This window comes from Hemiscyllium ocellatum, chromosome 26 (genome assembly GCF_020745735.1).
Source record: "Hemiscyllium ocellatum isolate sHemOce1 chromosome 26, sHemOce1.pat.X.cur, whole genome shotgun sequence".
In the NCBI taxonomy this organism is placed as follows: Eukaryota; Metazoa; Chordata; class Chondrichthyes; order Orectolobiformes; family Hemiscylliidae; genus Hemiscyllium; species Hemiscyllium ocellatum.
Window position 1 is genome coordinate 50,531,796 of NC_083426.1, and position 16,568 is coordinate 50,548,363.

Sequence of the window (16,568 nt, forward strand, 5' to 3'; positions counted from 1 at the left end):
CTTGATTATTGTCCCCACTTATCCAGATTGAACTTCATCTTCCATTTTTCAGCCCACTGACCCATTTGATCAAGACCCCTTTGTAACCTGAGAAAACCTGTCTACAATGTCACCAACTTCAATGTCATCTACAAACTTACTGACTACGCCTTCTATATTCTCATCCGAATCATTTATTTAAATGACAAATAAAGGGAGGACCCAGAACCACTCCCTGTGGATCTCTGCTGGTCACAGGCCTAACAGGCACGATTTCTCTGTGTGGATGCTGGATGACCTGCTGAGCATTTCCAGCACTTACTTCAGATATTCTGTCCCTGAACCTTTTGTCTTTTGCTTTCTGGAGTGTGTGAGAGAGCACGTGAGAGAAAGTACGGGAGAGAGTGTGTTTGGTTGAGTGTGTGTGTCAGAGGGAGGGTGTGAGACAGGGAGGGTATGTGAGAGAGAAAGTGTGAGTGTGAGTGTGAGAGTGTGAGTGAGAGAGTGTGAGGGGGTGAAAGTGTGTGAGTGAGTGTGTGTGTGAGGGAATGTGTGTGTGCGAGAGAGAGTGAATGAAAGTGTGTGAGAGAGATAGTTTGTGTGAGGGAGTGAGAGTGTGAGAGTGAACATCTGAGTGAGAATGAATGTGTGTGTGAGAGAGAGTGAGTGAGAGTGTGAGAGATATAGTTTGTGTGAGGGAGTGAGAGTGTGTGAGAGTGAACGTCTGAGTGAGAGTGAATGTGTATGTGTGTGAGAGTGTGTGTGTGAGAGAATGTGTGTGTGTGATAGAGAGTGAGTGAAAGTGTGTGAGAGAGATAGTGTGTGTGAGCGAGTGAGTGTGTGAGAGTGAAGGTCTGAGTAAGAGTGAATGTGTGTGTGTGAGTGAGAGTGTGTGTGTGAGAGAATGTGTGAATGTGTGAGGGAGTGAGTGAGACTGTGTGTAACAGAGTTTGTATGTGAGGCAGTGTGTGAGAGTGAACGTCTGAGTGAGAGTGAATGTGTGTGTGAGTGAGAGTGAGAAGAGTGTGTGTGAATGTGTGAGGGAGTGAGAGTCTGTCAGTGAGTGTGTGTAACAGAGAGTTTGCATGTGAGGCAGTGTGTGAGAGTGTGTGTGTGTGTGTGTGAGAGAGAGAGTGAGTGAGTGTGTGTGAGAGTGTGTCAAAGAATGAATGTGGGAGAGTGAACGTCTGAGTGAGAGTGTGAGTGAGAGTGAGTGTGTGTGTGAGAGAGTGGGTGAGTGAGACTGTAACAGAGGTTCCTGATGAAGGGCTTTTGCCCGAAAAGTCAATTTTCCTGCTCCTCAGATGCTGCCTGACCTGCTGTGCTTTTCCAGCACCACTCTGATCTAAACTCTGGTTTCCAGCATCTGCAGTCCTCACTTTTGCCGATATGTAACAGAGAGTTTGTATGAAAGGCAGTCTGTGAGAGAGAGAATGTGTGAGAGAGAGAGAGAGTGTGTGTAAGAGAGAGTGAGTGAGTGTGTGTGAGAGAGAGAGTGTCAAAGAATGAATGTGTGAGAGTGAACGTGTGTGTATGAGAGTGTGTGTGTGAAAGAGAGTGAGTGAGTGTGTGTGAGAGAGAGTGTGAGTGTGTGTGAGTGTCAAAGAATGAATGTGTGAGAGTGAACGCGTGTGTATGAGAGTGTGTGTGTGAAAGAGAGTGTGTGTGTGTGAGAGTGTGTGTGTGAGAGAGTATGTGTGTGAGAGTATGTGAACGTGTGTATGTGAGAGAGACCGTTTCCATATCTGTGTTTGAGCAAGAGGGAGAGAGAGAAAGAGAGAGAGTGTATGTATGTGTATGAGAGAGTGTATGAAAGAGTGTGTGTGTATGTGAGAGTGTGTGTGAGAGAGTATGTGTGTGTGTGTGTGTGACAGAGAGAGAGAGAGAGAGAGAGAAAGTGTGTGCAGTGGAGAGGTGTTGAGGGTCTTAAGTATAAAATAAATCCCTTTAATTACAGAGCACAGGATTGATTTAATCACACTAAGTTCCATTGCATGATTGTAAATGACAATGTTCCTTCGTGGTGATAGCTTTGTTATTTGATGCAGATGTCTCACTGAGAGGGTTAACCCGCTAACAGGGGTGGGGCTGCTCAGGAAATAAAACAGCATGAGGCTTCTCTGTCCAGCTGTAAACATGGAAAGTGGATGCTGGACCAGGCCTCCTGGAACTTGACTCTATCGGGACAGTAGGAGCACATCTGGGGGCTATCCAAAGATTTTCCCCACCCTCTGTGTTGTCTGAAAAGCATTCCAAATGGGAAGAGCCAATGCTCAGTTGGAAGAGGTTACCGAATGGAGAATCGGAGTTCAGGGTGACAATGCCCACCCCCTGTTCTTTACTCGCAGAGTTAAGGAGCCAAGCTGTGGCACAAACCCCATCAGTGCCACTGACGGACTGCCATCCAAATTCACGCCCCTCTTCAATGCTCAATGCAAACATCCTGAACTGATGTAGCTGCACCTCACTGCCCCCCTCCCCCACCCCCCGGAATGACATGTTCACATGTTACATGAACATACATGAGAGAGAGAGAGAGAGAGAGAGAGAGAGATTGCTTCTCAGTGATGACACGGGAAAGCAATGTAAACAGGCACAAAGGTCAACTCTGTGCAGCAGCTTTTAAAATCTTTTATCTTGCTTCATAAAATGAGCTTGTGTGGCTTTTCCAGGATATGGGGGAGGGGCAGGATGGGGGGAGGGGGGAGCATTTACTGCCCTCCCATCAGTCATCGCTACAGATTAAATCAATAACTGGCTAATTAAACTGGACGGTGGAGTTCTGCAGGTTCCAGCAATGACGACTAATGCTGGATCACTGGATTAAGACTCCTGGACCACTGGATCACAAGACCCGGATTACTGAGATCACGAGGGCTGGATCACTGGTTCAAGAGACTGAGATTGCTGTACCACGTGCCTGGATCACTGGATCATAAGGTCTGGATCACTGGATCGTGAGGCTGGGATCACTGGGGCGTGAGGTCTGGATTACTGGATCGTGAGATCTGGATCACTGGATCATGAGGTCTGGATCACTGGATCGTGAGACCAGGATCACTGGGGCGTGAGGTCTGGATCACTGGATCGTGAATCTGGGGTCACTGGATCATGTGGTCTGGATCACTGGATCATGAGGCCGAGATCACTGAATCATAAGGCTGGGATCACTGGGGCGTGAGGTCGGGATCACTGGGGCGTGAGGTCGGGATCACTGGATTGTGAGGTCGGGGTCACTGGATCAAGAGTCCGGATCACTGGATCATGTGGTCTGGATCACTGGATCATGAGGCCGAGATCACTGAATCATAAGGCTGGGATCACTGGGGCGTGAGGTCTGGATCACTGGATCATGAGACTGGGATCACTGGATCGTGAGGCTGGGATCACTGGATCGTGAGGCCAGATCACTGGATCGTGAGGTCTGGATTACTGGATCGTGAGTCCGGATCACTGGATCATGTGATCTGGATCACTGGATCATGAGGCCGGGGTCACTGGATCGTGAGGCTGGGATCACTGGGGCATGAGACTGGGATCACTGGATCATGAGGCTGGAATCACTGCATCGTGAGTCCAGATCACTGGATCATGAGGTCTGGATCACTGGGGCGTGAGACCGGGATCACTGGGGCATGAGACCGGGATCACTGGGGCGTGAGGTCTGGACCTCTGGATTGTGAGGCCAGGATCACTGGGGTGTGAGGTCTGGATCACTGGATCATGAGGCCGGGATCACTGGATCGTGTGGTCTGGATCATTGGATCGTGAGGCCAGGATCACTGGGGTGTGAGGTCTGGATCACTGGATCATGAGGCCAGATCACTGGAGCGTGAGGCTGGGATCACTGGATCGTGAGTACGGATCACTGGATCATGAAGTCTGCATCACTGGAATGTCCAAAGAGGCATCAAGATCTTTCCAGGAGACAGCACATCATTAACAAGCTGCAAACAGGGACTGGGCTGAACCATATCTGCGGCTGAGAGAGGATCCAGCCACACTCACAGAGAGCTGGAGACAGCGGTGAAGTTGGAGTCTGACCTCTCTGGGTTTAGCTGTCGTGGTTCATGGTCTCCTGAGCAGCGTAATCCCCCACAATGAGAAACCCTTAGCATTGTCCAAAAGATATGGGTCAGGGATAGAATGGCACCAATCCAATTACCCTCTGGATAATCAATACCAGAAGGCCATCAGTGGAAAGAACATATAAACAACGGTGACAGGGAAAGGATAAAGTGAGAGAAAAGGGTAAAGAGCAGTTAAAACCAGTAAAGTGGCCTTAATGGGCTGTACGTCCAGCTGTGAGAGTTTACAGTAACTCCACCAACACAGCTCTAACTTTCTCCGAGAGGCAGGGATCAGATCCCAATTTTATGAACAAAAAAAGCAAGTAGAAGGTGTTTTGCTCCCTCATCCCTGCCCCAGCAGGCAGTGAAACCCAGCTGAGAGGCATGGTACCAGTTCATTGCCAAATTATGAGAGGGTGTGGTACAAGAGGGAACAAGATTCTTTACCTTATTCCCATTCCGCACCATCCAGGAAAGCCCCACTTCCAATATGGTGAGCCCTGAACCGGGACTGATTTGCACCAAGTGTAAGAGAGTCGCAGCTGGAGGAACAGTGATTGGTTGGTGCTCACCAACAGGAGGATGGTTCAGACCACCTCCCACCATTCCCAATGGAGTCTCCCACCATTCCCAACTTTAAAATCAGTTTCAAACAAGACGAACAGGGAATGGCAGTGTGTTTATGTGAATGGACAAGTAAAGACACAAGGTCAAATCTGACAATGACAGTCAGGGAGTTAAACTCAGTGAGGGAAAGAAATCGAGAATGGGAACCTCAAACACGAGTGGATTCTCACAAAATTAGAAGAATTATTTGGTTCACTTATGAACCCAAATCGTTGCCTCAGAGAACATCAGTTGATATCATGTGACCTCTCCACCTCCAGACCCACAATTGTACATCAGGTCCTTTAAGAAATGAAGTGGCAGTGTCCGAGTCCTTGGAAAAGGAAACAACAGCAAATACTGTCCTCCTATTGGTAGCCAGCAGCCCTGAATAAATAAAACACATTTCATCCCACACGTGAATAAAAACATCCACTTTCAAGAGATTATAGTTTACAGCAGCAGGCGGGTTTAACAGGTCGACATTTGACCTCCGTCGCAACATGAGCAACAGCAGGGTTTAGACAAGTATAAAGCTCCTTTTTTCTACCAACTTGTAAATCTTTGCTGTTCTCGGTGTGTAAATTGCCCCATGACATCTAACAGTTCCTCAGTGTGGGCATTATTCATCAGCTTGGAGCTTAAAACAACTGCTGCTCAGATGCTGCCTGATCTGCTGTGCTTTTCCAGCACCACACTCTCAACTCTGATCTCCAGTGTCTGCAATCCTCACTTTCCCTTTGCTTTGATCACCAGTATCTGCAATCCCTACTTTCCCCTCGCTCTGATTTCTCGTATCTGCAATCCCCATTTTCCCCTCACTCTGATCTCCAGTATCTGCAATCCCTACTTTCTCCTCGCTCTGATCTCCCCCATCTGCAATCCCCACTTTCCCTTCGCTCTGATCTCCAGCTTCTGCAGTCCTCGCTGTCTCCAGAAGAACAGCTAGCCTTGCGTTTCTAGACAGATGTTTGTGAGTTTAGAACAGGAATGGTGAAGAGGAGATTTACCAGGATGTTGCCTGGTAATCCAGCTCTGAAGAGAGACTAGAGTCATTGGGATGGAGAGCCTTCGGTCCAACTTCCCCGTGCTGACCAGACATCCTAAATTAATCTAGTCCCATTTGTGAGCACTTGGCCCATATCCTTCTAAACGCTTCCTGTTCACATACCCATCTGGATGTGTTTTAATTGCTGTAATTGTACAGACTAGACAGGCGGGGAATGCTTTCCTTAGAGCAGAGAAGACTAAGGGTGATCTGACCGAGATATACAACATTATGAGGGACATAGACAGGATAAATAGGAGAAAAATGTTTCCCCTTAGTGTAGGGGTCAGTAACGTTGGTGTTTGGGCTGGGGGAGGATGCAATTTTACAATAAAGGGCTAGAGATTTGGAGGGATTTGAGGGAACAGTTTTTCATCTAAAGGGTGATGGCTAAGGATTGTAGACGTAAGAAGCCTCAAGCACCATTTCTGAACCATGGACTGAACACTTGAAACACCACAGCACACAAGACTAATGTCATGTGCTGGCACTGGGACTTGAGTAGATGGATGTTTAATAAGCAGCATGGCCAAATGGCCTCTTCCCATGTTGTAATGACTCAATGACCTCTCAAAGTACATTATAGCTGACACTGTTGGAGGAAACATGGAAACCAATTTGTTCAAACAGCGAAGAAAGGAATTAATTGCTCATAATGTTGTCTTTGTGTTGACTGAGGCAGCAACCTGAAAAGAACTCTTCCTCAAAATAGCTCAGGGGATTTTTAATGTTCCCCTGGGAAAGGAGACCGCTCTGAGAACGCAGTCCTGGACCGTCAGTGGTACGTCAGTGTTCAGATTTCCAGAGTGGGATTTAAACCTACAGCCTTCTCCCTCAGGGATGAGTCTGTTCCTGACTCAGTCACTGCTGAGATGGCGCTGAGAGATTGTCACCTTTCTAGCTCTCTGTTGGTTTGCTTCATTTCTCTTCATGGGAGTGTGCTGCGCAGAACTGGTTACCCAGTGACTTGTACTACAACTGTTCCAACCTATACTATGGAAGGAGCTGACTGACTATATAGGAGCTGGGATTGTCCTGAAATTACAAATCAGGAAACGAGGAGGATTGGGGGGAAGAATAGCTCACAGTGCAAGCTCTCCCACCTGCAGTTACTGAGTCATCCACTGAGCCTCAACGTGCTTAGACATCAAAGAAAAGCCTTTGGAATATCAGGGAACCATCCTTTTACTCTGGAAGAAAGAGAGAAAGAGAGGGATCAAACAGAAACTACTGGAGGCTGGATAAGTTACAATAAGATACAGGATTGTTATTAGGCCATTCGGCCCATTGAGTCTGTTCCACCATTCGATCATGGCTGGTATGTTTCTCAACCTCATTCTCCTGCTTTCTCCCAGAACCCTAGACCCCTTACCAATCCACACCCTATCTGTCTCTGCCTTAAAGACACGCAATGACTTGGCCTCCCCAGCCCTCTGCGGGCAATGAGTTCCACAGACTCCCCACCCTCCGGCTGAGGAAATTCCTCCTCATCTCAGTTTGACTGTGCCCTCAGGTCTTTGTCTTTCCTAATAGTTGAAACATTTTCCCACAATCATTCTATCCAGGCCTCTCGGTCAGATCTCCCTCATCCTTCTAAACTCCATCGAGTCCAGACTCAGACTCCACAACTCCTCTTGTGATCAGCCCTTCATCTCCAGGATCATTCCTGTAAACCTCCTCTGGACCCTGTCCAGCACCTGCAATCCTTCCATAGATACACGACCCAAAACTGCTCACAATATTCCAAACACAGTCTGACCCCAGAGCTTTATATAGTCTCAGCAGCATTTCTCTGCTCTTGTATTCTAGCCCTCTTGAAATGAATGCTAACATTGCAGTTGCCTTCCTAACTGCCAAGTGAACCTGAAGGGGATTTGAACTAGAACTCCTGAGTCCATTTATGCTTCAGATTTCTGAAACTTTTCCCTGTTTAGAAAATAGTTTACACCTCTATTCTTCCTACCACAATGATAAACCCCACACTCTATTCCATCTGCTACTGCTTTGCCCACCCTCCTAGCCTGTCCAAGTCCATCTGTAACCTCCCTATTCCCGCAACATGACTTGTCCCTCAACCTATCTTTGTGTCATCTGCAACAAAGCCCTCAGTTCCTTCATCCAGATCCTCAATTCTATCAGACTAGATTCCCTACAGTGTGGAAACAGGCCCTTCGGCCCAACAAGTCCAGACTGACCCTCCGAAGAGTAACCAACACAGACCCATTTCACTCTGAGAAACACTATTAGCAATTTTCACGTAGCCAATTCACTTGACCTGCACATCTTTGGACTGTGGGAGGAAATTGGAACACTCAGAGGAAACCCAAGCAGACACAGGGAGAATGAGCAAACCCCACACAGACAGTCGCCGGAGGCTGGAATCGAACCTGGGTCCCTGGTGCTGTGAGCAGTGCGAAACACCGAGTCACCGTGCCACCCCATAACGTGAATAGTTGTGGTCTCAACATTGACCTCTGCAAAATTCTACAAGTCACCAGCTGCCATCCTGAAGAAAACCCCTTTTCCCCCAATATCTGCCATCTGCCAGCTAGCCAATCCTCTAGCAATGCCAATAGCTTGCTCATAATGGCTCTTATATTATTTCACAGCCTCCTGTGCAGCACCTTGTCAAAAGGCCTTCAGGAAATCCTAATTGATCTCGCATGTGGGCTCTCCTTTGAATAACTTGCTCATGATCTCCTCAAAGAATTGTAACAGATGAGTCAGTCATGACCTCCCTGTGGTGAAGCTGTGCTAACTCAGTCCTATTTACCATGTATTCAGAAATCTCATCTTGAAAAACAGACTCTAAAATCTCACCAATTATAGAGGTCGGGAGAACAGGTCTATACTCTCCTGTCTCCTGCCTCACCTGCTCTTAAACGGGGGAGTTGTATTAACCGTTTTCCAGCATTCCGGAACCTTCCCTGATTCCTGTGATGTTGGAAGATCACTACCCAGGAGCTCCATAATCTCCTCCACTATCTCCCTCCTGGAGTGTGAACCATCCAGTCCAGGGGTTTTAGCCAACTTACAGAGATGATAACAGTGACAATCCCAGGGGAAACTCCTACAATAACTGGGGCAATCTCAGGGGAAATAGACCCCACTGTAATCTCCCACAATAACTGGGGTAATCCCAGGGGAAATAGATCCCACGGTAAACTCCCACAATAACTGGGGTATTCCCAGGGGAAATAGACCCCACTGTAAACTCCCACAATAACTGGGGTAATCCCAGGGGAAATAGACCCCACAGCAAACTCCCACAATAACTGGGGCAATCTCAGGGGAAATAGACCCCACTGTAAACTCCCACAATAACTGGGATAATCCCATGGGAAATAGACCCCACTGTAAACTCCCACAATAACTGGGGTAATCCCAGGGGAAATAGACCCCATGGCAAACTCCCACAATAACTGGGGTATTCCCAGGGGAAATAGACCCCACTGTAAACTCCCACAATAACTGGGGTATTCCCAGGGGAAATAGACCCCACTGTAAACTTCCTCAACATCGCTAGAAATTAGTAATTCTGAGGGCAGGCAAGTGCAGGGACCATTAGAGCCTTAAAACAGTGGATTAAGGGGTTAACCTGGAACTAGCGAAACAGTGCCTCTTATCTCACCGGGGATGACCAGGACAGGCTAGGTCCTCCCGGTGATAGCTGCAATCCTACCCAGGTGCCAGGGCTGAGCCCCATTGCCCTCTGGCAGCTGCATGGCTGACCCAGAGTCCCCCCAAGCCCAAAGATAAAGTCCCCCTTCACCCCCGCACCCACTCCCCTCACCACGAGACCCGGCTGCAGCCAGGAGAGAGAGTGGGAGATGGCGGTGAGGGGGTTAATTTTACTTCACAAATTACAGATCAAAATCAACAGGCAACCTGGGGACCAGATGGAGCACTAAACAGATCAGCCCCCTGCATCTTTAGACAGCCTCAGGAAAGGATCACTGCAGAACAAACCCAAATAAGACAACGGAAATTGAGGGGAAACATCAAGATTAAAACGAAAAGCGAGTGAACTATCACCTGGTGTCCAAGCCTTACCTCTGAGCCAGAGCTCCCACGGAGTGCACTGGGTATGAGGCCAGACTGGTGATTGTGCCAGTGATGCCTCTCTTCTGGCCTCTTGCAGCTGGCAGCACTGTCAAAACAGTGGGGGGGGGAGCGGGTTAAACAGCTGTCCGCCATGAAGCTCTCCCTTATCCATACGCAGTGTTATCAGGAGGGGCAGGGCACCTGCGGTAGAAGGGGGGGTGTGGAGGCTAAGGAGAGATGGAGGGAAAGGATAGGAGCAGAAAGGAGAGAGAGAGAGAGAGAAGCAAAGACACCAGAGGCAGCTCAGACAGGTTCTGTACCTGGCTTTATAACAGGGCACCTCCAGGGAATGGTAGGAGCTCCATCCCATCAGCTCTTTTCTACGATAACAGAGGGCATGACCCACGATAACTGGGGTATTCCCAGGGGAAATAGACCCCACGGTAAACACATACAACAACTGGAGTATTCAAAAGGTAAATAGACCCCACTGTAAACTCCCACAATAACTGGGATAATCCCAGGGGAAATAGACCCTACTGTAAATTCCCACAATAACTGGGGTATTCCCAGGGGAAAATAGACTCCACTGTAAACTCCCACAATAACTGGGATAATCTCAGGGGAAATAGACCCCCCGTAAACTCCCACGATAACTGGGGTAATCCCAAGGGAAATAGACGTCACTGTAAACTGACCCTTAGTTTGTGCAGCTGGCTGAAATTGAGGACTGCAGATGCTGGAGATCAGAGTCAAATAGTGTGGTCATAGCAAAGTACAGCAAGTCAGGGAGCTTCTGAGAAGCAGGAGAGTCAACGGTTTGGGCATCAACCCTTCACCAGGAATCAGACTGGCGTCCCAAGGGCACTGAGAGATAAATGGGAGGGGGGTGGAGCTGGGGGGAAGGTAGCTGGGAATGTGGTAGGTTGATGAAGGTTGGGGAGAGGGTGAAAGGTCAGAGAGGAGGGTGGAGCGGATAGATGGGAAGGAAGATGGACAGGCAGAGCGGGTCATGTAGGCAGTGTTGAGTTGGAAGGTTGGAACTGGGATAAGGTGGGGGAGGGGAAATGGTGAAGTTGACATTGATCCTTTTGTGGTTGGAGGTTTCTGAGGCAGTTGATAAGGTGTTCTTTCTTGAGGCGTTGGGTGGTAAGGGTTTGGTGATAGAAGATGCCCAGGACCTGCATGTCCTTGGCGGAGTAGGAGAGAGAGTTGAAGTGCCCAGCCACAGGGCAGTGGGGATTGTTTACTGCGTGTGTCCCGGAGATGTTCTCTGAAACGTTCTGCAAGTTGGCGTCCCGTCTCCCCAATGTAGAGTAGACCGCATCAAGAGCAACAGACACAGTAGGTGACGTGTGTGGAAGTGCAGGAAGTGGAGGGATTGATCGTTCATCCTCAATAAGGGGAAGGTTGGGGGGGAGGGGCAGGGGGTGAAAACCCAGCAGGGCTGGGAGCTAGGACCTAGGACCTGGTGTGGGGCTGGAGTTGGGATTGGGGCAGAGACTTTGTCTGGACTGGGTGTGGCCATGGTAACATGACTGATGCATACCATGGGGGTCGGAGGGTGCAGAAACGGTGCAGGCGGTGATGTTCCATGTGGTGGCTGCGTGTTTGTTGGCAGTGTTCCAGTGGGTGACATCAGTGGGGAGTGGAAGTGGCTGACACCACAGCAACCATAGGGGTGGAGAGATGTGCCGGGTCGTCTCCTCAGTGGTGTCAGCTCTGGCAGTGATCGTGTAGACGCGGCATATTCGGCGGTGGCTGTGGTCTGTGAGCCGGCAGGAGCGAAGGTGACATAATCGTTTGCCAAGGGGATGGTGGTCGGCGTCCAAGCGGTTCCGGAAACCAAGAGAAGGAAGCTTGAGGAATCCAGAGTGTGGAGGTAAGTACATGAAGGTTTAGTGTATTTACATTCCTTGACCAGAACGGTGGTGAAAAAGCATTTGTTGAGTTGGTGGATTCCTCACAGGATGAAGAACAGCAAGAGTCCTTTGTAGGTCTCGGAGAGTGTGGCCCTGAGCTGGGGCTGACTGCAGGGAGAGTGTGACCCTGAGCTGGGGCTGACTGCAGAGAGATTCTGGCCCTGAGCTGGGGCTGACTGCAGGGAGAGAGTGACCCTGAGCTGGGGATGACTGCGGGGAGAGTGTGGCCCTGAGCTGGGGCTGACTGCAGGGAGATTGTGACCCTGAGCTGGGGATGACTGCAGGGAGAGAGTGACCCTGAGCTGGGGCTGACTGCAGGGAGAGTGTGACCCTGAGCTGGGGCTGACTGCAGGGAGAGTGTGACCCTGAACTGGGGCTGACTGCAGGGAGAGTGTGACCCTGAACTGGGGCTGACTGCAGGGAGATTGGGGCCCTGAACTGGGGCTGACTGCAGGGAGAGTGTGACCCTGAACTGGGGCTGACTGCAGGGAGATTGGGGCCCTGAACTGGGGCTGACTGCAGGGAGAGTGTGACCCTGAGCTGGGGCTGACTGCAGGGAGAGAGTGACCCTGAGCTGGGGCTGACTGCAGGGAGAGTGTGGCCGCGCTGATAGAGCGGCGGATCCGGAGGGAGAACCGTTTCTGGCAGCTTTAGATTTGCTGCAGGTCCTGGTTCTTGTGGTTTGGTTTAAACGGTGATGGTCTGAATGTGGCCCTGAGTCCATGTGGGATCACTCGGTTTCATAGGCCGGCACTGATGGAGGAGATGTGACTGTGGTAGTGAGTCTGCTTCAGGATGTGGCTGAAGAGATTCAGGGCACCCAATGGGAGCGCGCGGGGGTTGGTGCAGTGAGAGAGAGAGACCCAGTGAGAGACAGGCCCAGTGTGAGAGAGAGACTCAGTGAGAGAGAGAGAGACTCAGTGGGAGACAGACCCAGTGAGAGACAGACTCAGTGAGACAGACTCAGAGACAGACTCAGTGAGAGACAGACCCAGTGAGAGACAGCCCCAGAGAGAGAGAGAGACTCAGTGAGAAACAGACTCAGTGAGAGACAGACCCAGTGAGAGACAGACCCAGTGAGAGAGAGAGAGACTCAGTGAGAGAGAGAGAGAGACTCAATGAGGTCCTTGTAGAGAGAGGAGGACTTCTTCAAGGTAGGTATCTTTGGAAGAGGCATAGCAGATGGGTTATAATCAATGAGGAGAAAGTGATGACTGCAGATGCTTGGAGATCAGAGTTGTAACATGGTGCTGGAAAAGCACAGCAGGTCAGGCAGCATCTGAGGAGCAGGAGAGTCAATGTTTTGGGCATAAGCTATTCATCAGGAATGGGGGTATGGGGCCCAAGGGGGCTGAGAGATAAATTGGGAGGAGGGAGCTGGGGAGGAGGTAGCTAGGAAGGCGATAGGTAGACGAAGGTGGGGTGTGATTGTGATAGGTCAGAGCGATGGGTGGAGTGGATAGGTGAGAAGAAAAATGGACAGGTAGGACAGTTCATGAGGGGCGTACTGAGTTGGAGAGCTGGATCTGGGATAAGGTGAGGGGAGGGGAGAGGAGGAAACTGGTTAAATCTACATTGATCCCAAGTGGTTGAAGGGTCTCAAGGTGGAAGAGATGGTATTCTTCCTCCTGTAAAAGTGCCATTCCTTACTCCCAAATTCCTCCACCTCCACCGCACCTGCTCCCAGGAGGACTCATTCCACTCTAGGTCATCCCAGATAGCCTCCTTCTTCATGGACATTAATATCACTGTTTCGCTGCGTGTTAATTGGCAACTATGAATAATTCAAAACATTATTCATGGGCTATAAAATGCTTTGAACCATCTGGTGGTTGTGATGAAATAAACACAGTCTTTCATTTCACTCAAGCCTTGCTCTGAAAACGAGGATATATTTCACACACTCGCACAGAGTGTGGAGCTGAAATACAGAAAGGGCAAGGAGTGTTGTGTCTGTGTGTAACAATAATTTCCATTCATTGTACACCTTCACACAGAACATCCCAGCATACCTCACTGGACACCAGGCCCAGGAGACAGACAGCTGGAGGTTCCAGTGTTCAGGGCTGACAGGGGAACCCAGAATATAGAGAATAGGAGATGAAAGGCAGACCTGGACATATTCAGGAGGAAAACCAGGAAGTGAAAGGGGAGTGGTACTCTGGAAATCTCAAAAAGGTGAATGTGGAGAGACAACTGGAGCTTTCCTTCCTGACTGAGATCAAGAGGGTTTTGTAGGGAAGCATGTCAAAGGATCTGAAGCAATGAGCAGTACTTGGAATTGATGTACAGTTAGACACCATCAAAGGGAAAGGCAGGAAAGGTCCAAGAGACTGACTGGGTTTCGCTTGCTCCTGTTCTTCCACGTAATTCACAACTCAACAGTTAATCTGGGTCCAATTCAGTACTTAAAACACATCTACCATTTTACAAGCACCATTCAGATAGGAAAGTTATCGTATTATTCTCACAGGCCAAGATATTTACCCGATTAACAATACAATTGTTTTATTTCCTTTTTCCCCTGGAATGCTGTGAATGTTTTAGCCCATTCTGGAAGTTTCCAGTGCCCTTTTCCTGTTATCCTTACTCTCTAGATGCTGCTCTGTCACTGGAGGCTGGAATTGTTTTTAAAGTGTATATGTGGGATGTGGGATGTGGGATGTGGGTGTTGCTGGCTGGGCCAGCATTTATTGCCCATCCCTTAGTCAGAGTCATAAAGCACAGAAACAGACCCTTTAGCCAAACTTGTCCATTCCAGCCAGACATTCCAATCTGACTGAGTCCCATTTGCCAGCACTTGGCCCATTTCCCTCCCAACCCTTGCTATTCACATACCCATCTGGATGCCTTTTAAATGTAATTGTACCAGCCTCCATCACTTCCTCTGGCAGCTCGTTTCATACACACACCGCCCACTGTGTGAAAATGTTGCCCCTCTCACCTTAAATCTATGTCCTCTGGTTTTGGACTTCACCACCCCCGTGGGGAAAAGAACCTTGGCTGTTCACCCTATCCACGCCCCTTGTGATTTTATAAGCCTCTATAAGGTCATGCCTCAGCCAGCAACACCTCACCCTCAAGGTGGTGGTGAGCTGCCCTCTTGAATCACTGCAGTTTATTTGGAACTGGGACACCCAGAATATCGTTGGGGAGGGAACTCCTGTATTTTCACCCATTGACACTGAAGGAACTGCTCAGTTCCATTAATCAACTGTCCTTTGTTTACCAGCTAACTAACAATACGTGGAAAGAAAAATACTAATGGGGCCTTCACATAATGAGGATAACCAGTAAAATATGAAATTGGTACCTGCGAGGATCTGGGTCTTGTGTTGAGCTAGTCTGTCTTGGAGAGAGCCAACCTTGAAGCGTGCCTCCTGTTCCAGCTGCTTGGTGTCTTGCCCACTCCTTTGTGAGGGAGTGTGAGGATTACAGCACTGACTTGATAGAACCTTGGATACGATCAAGGCATCTGGACTCAGCAGGTCTAGAAACAAAGACAGCATTTTGACCAAGACTTGGCAACAATAGAAGGCCTCCCAAACCTTTATCTGGCCATCTGTTACTGAGATCCATGTGTTCAACGTGTGACCAGATGAGTCACAAAACGTCGAAAAACCATCTAAACCTTCATTAACTAAATGCCTTCAACATTTCATTAGGGAAGTGTATTTGAAGGAGAATGCCAACAGATATGGCATTATAGATGGTGGTAACATCACCAAGCTGGTAATAACTCTGGCTCCCATCTCGACCCAGGTCTGAATATTTCATCCAGCCTCCTTCCTGTCAGTCAATCTCCAATTATATAAATGATCTAGATGATACGATAGAAGGTGTCATTGCTGATGACACAAAGGTGGGTAAGAAAGTAAGTTATGAAGGAGACTACAAAAGTATAAAAGTGAGTGAGTGGTCTGACAATCTGTGAAATGCAGTATAATGTAGGAAAACATGAAATTATCCATTTTGACAGGAAAAAAAGCACATTACCGAAATGGTGAGGTATTGCAGAGCTCAGAGATGCAAAGAGATCTGGATTTTCTTGTAGATGAATCACATAAGTTTCAGCTGCAGGTACAGCAGGTCATCAGGAAAGTTCATCATTTATTGTGAAAGAAATTGAGGTTACTTATCAGTTAGACAGGACACTGTCGAGACCACATTTGGAGCACTGTGTACAGCTTTGGTCACCTTATTTAAGGAAGGATATAAATGCATTGGAAGCAGTTTACCAAACTGATACATGAAATGAGGAGTTACCTTGTGACTCAGTTTGACAAACTGGGCTTGTATTCACTGCAGTTTAGCAGAGCAAGAGCAGACTTAATTGAAACACTTACGATCCTGAGGGTTCTTTACCGAGTGGATATGGAGATGATGTTTACCCTTGTGGGAGAATCTCAAACCAGAGGTCATTGTTTAAAAATAGAGATTAGGCACATTTATTTTCTCAAAGATATCATAATTTTTGTACTGCTCTTCCTGAAAAGGTGATGGGGACAGAATACTTGAATATTTTTAAAGCAGAGATTCTTGTTAAGTAAAGGGGTGAAGTGTTATCAGGGTTAAGCAGGAATGTGATTTTTGAGATTGCAATCAAATCAGCCACAATGTTATTCAATGACAGAGCAGCCTCAAGGCACCTATTGTCTTACTTCATTACTCATATCTTCAAATGGAAACAAACACCTGGGTTTTTAAGCTGTCTCCTTAACCTCTTGAATCACCCTCAGAATCTTACATTTCGGTGAGATCACCTCTCATTCTTCTAAACCCCAGAGTACAGGCCCAATCTACTCAACCAGGAATCTACACCCCAGAGTACAGCCCCAACCTACTCAACCAGTAATCTACACCCCAGAGTACAGCCCCAACCTACTCAACCAGTAATCT

General features: G+C 48.4%; 1 protein-coding gene across 1 annotated transcript in view; it reads right to left on the reverse strand.

Moving 5' to 3' along the window:
• Positions 1-4,748: 4,748 nt before the first annotated feature.
• The window catches only part of LOC132828267 (patatin-like phospholipase domain-containing protein 2), a 34,957-nt gene continuing 23,137 nt past the window's right edge, over positions 4,749-16,568 (reverse strand). Inside the window, exons 6-9 of the mRNA XM_060845242.1 lie at positions 14,983-15,159; positions 9,757-9,853; positions 6,807-6,893; positions 4,749-5,042 (exon numbers count right to left, since the gene is read on the reverse strand). Coding sequence (XP_060701225.1) covers positions 6,851-6,893; positions 9,757-9,853; positions 14,983-15,159 — 317 coding nt within the window. The 3' untranslated portion in view covers positions 4,749-5,042; positions 6,807-6,850. The remainder of the gene's footprint in view (positions 5,043-6,806; positions 6,894-9,756; positions 9,854-14,982; positions 15,160-16,568) is intronic.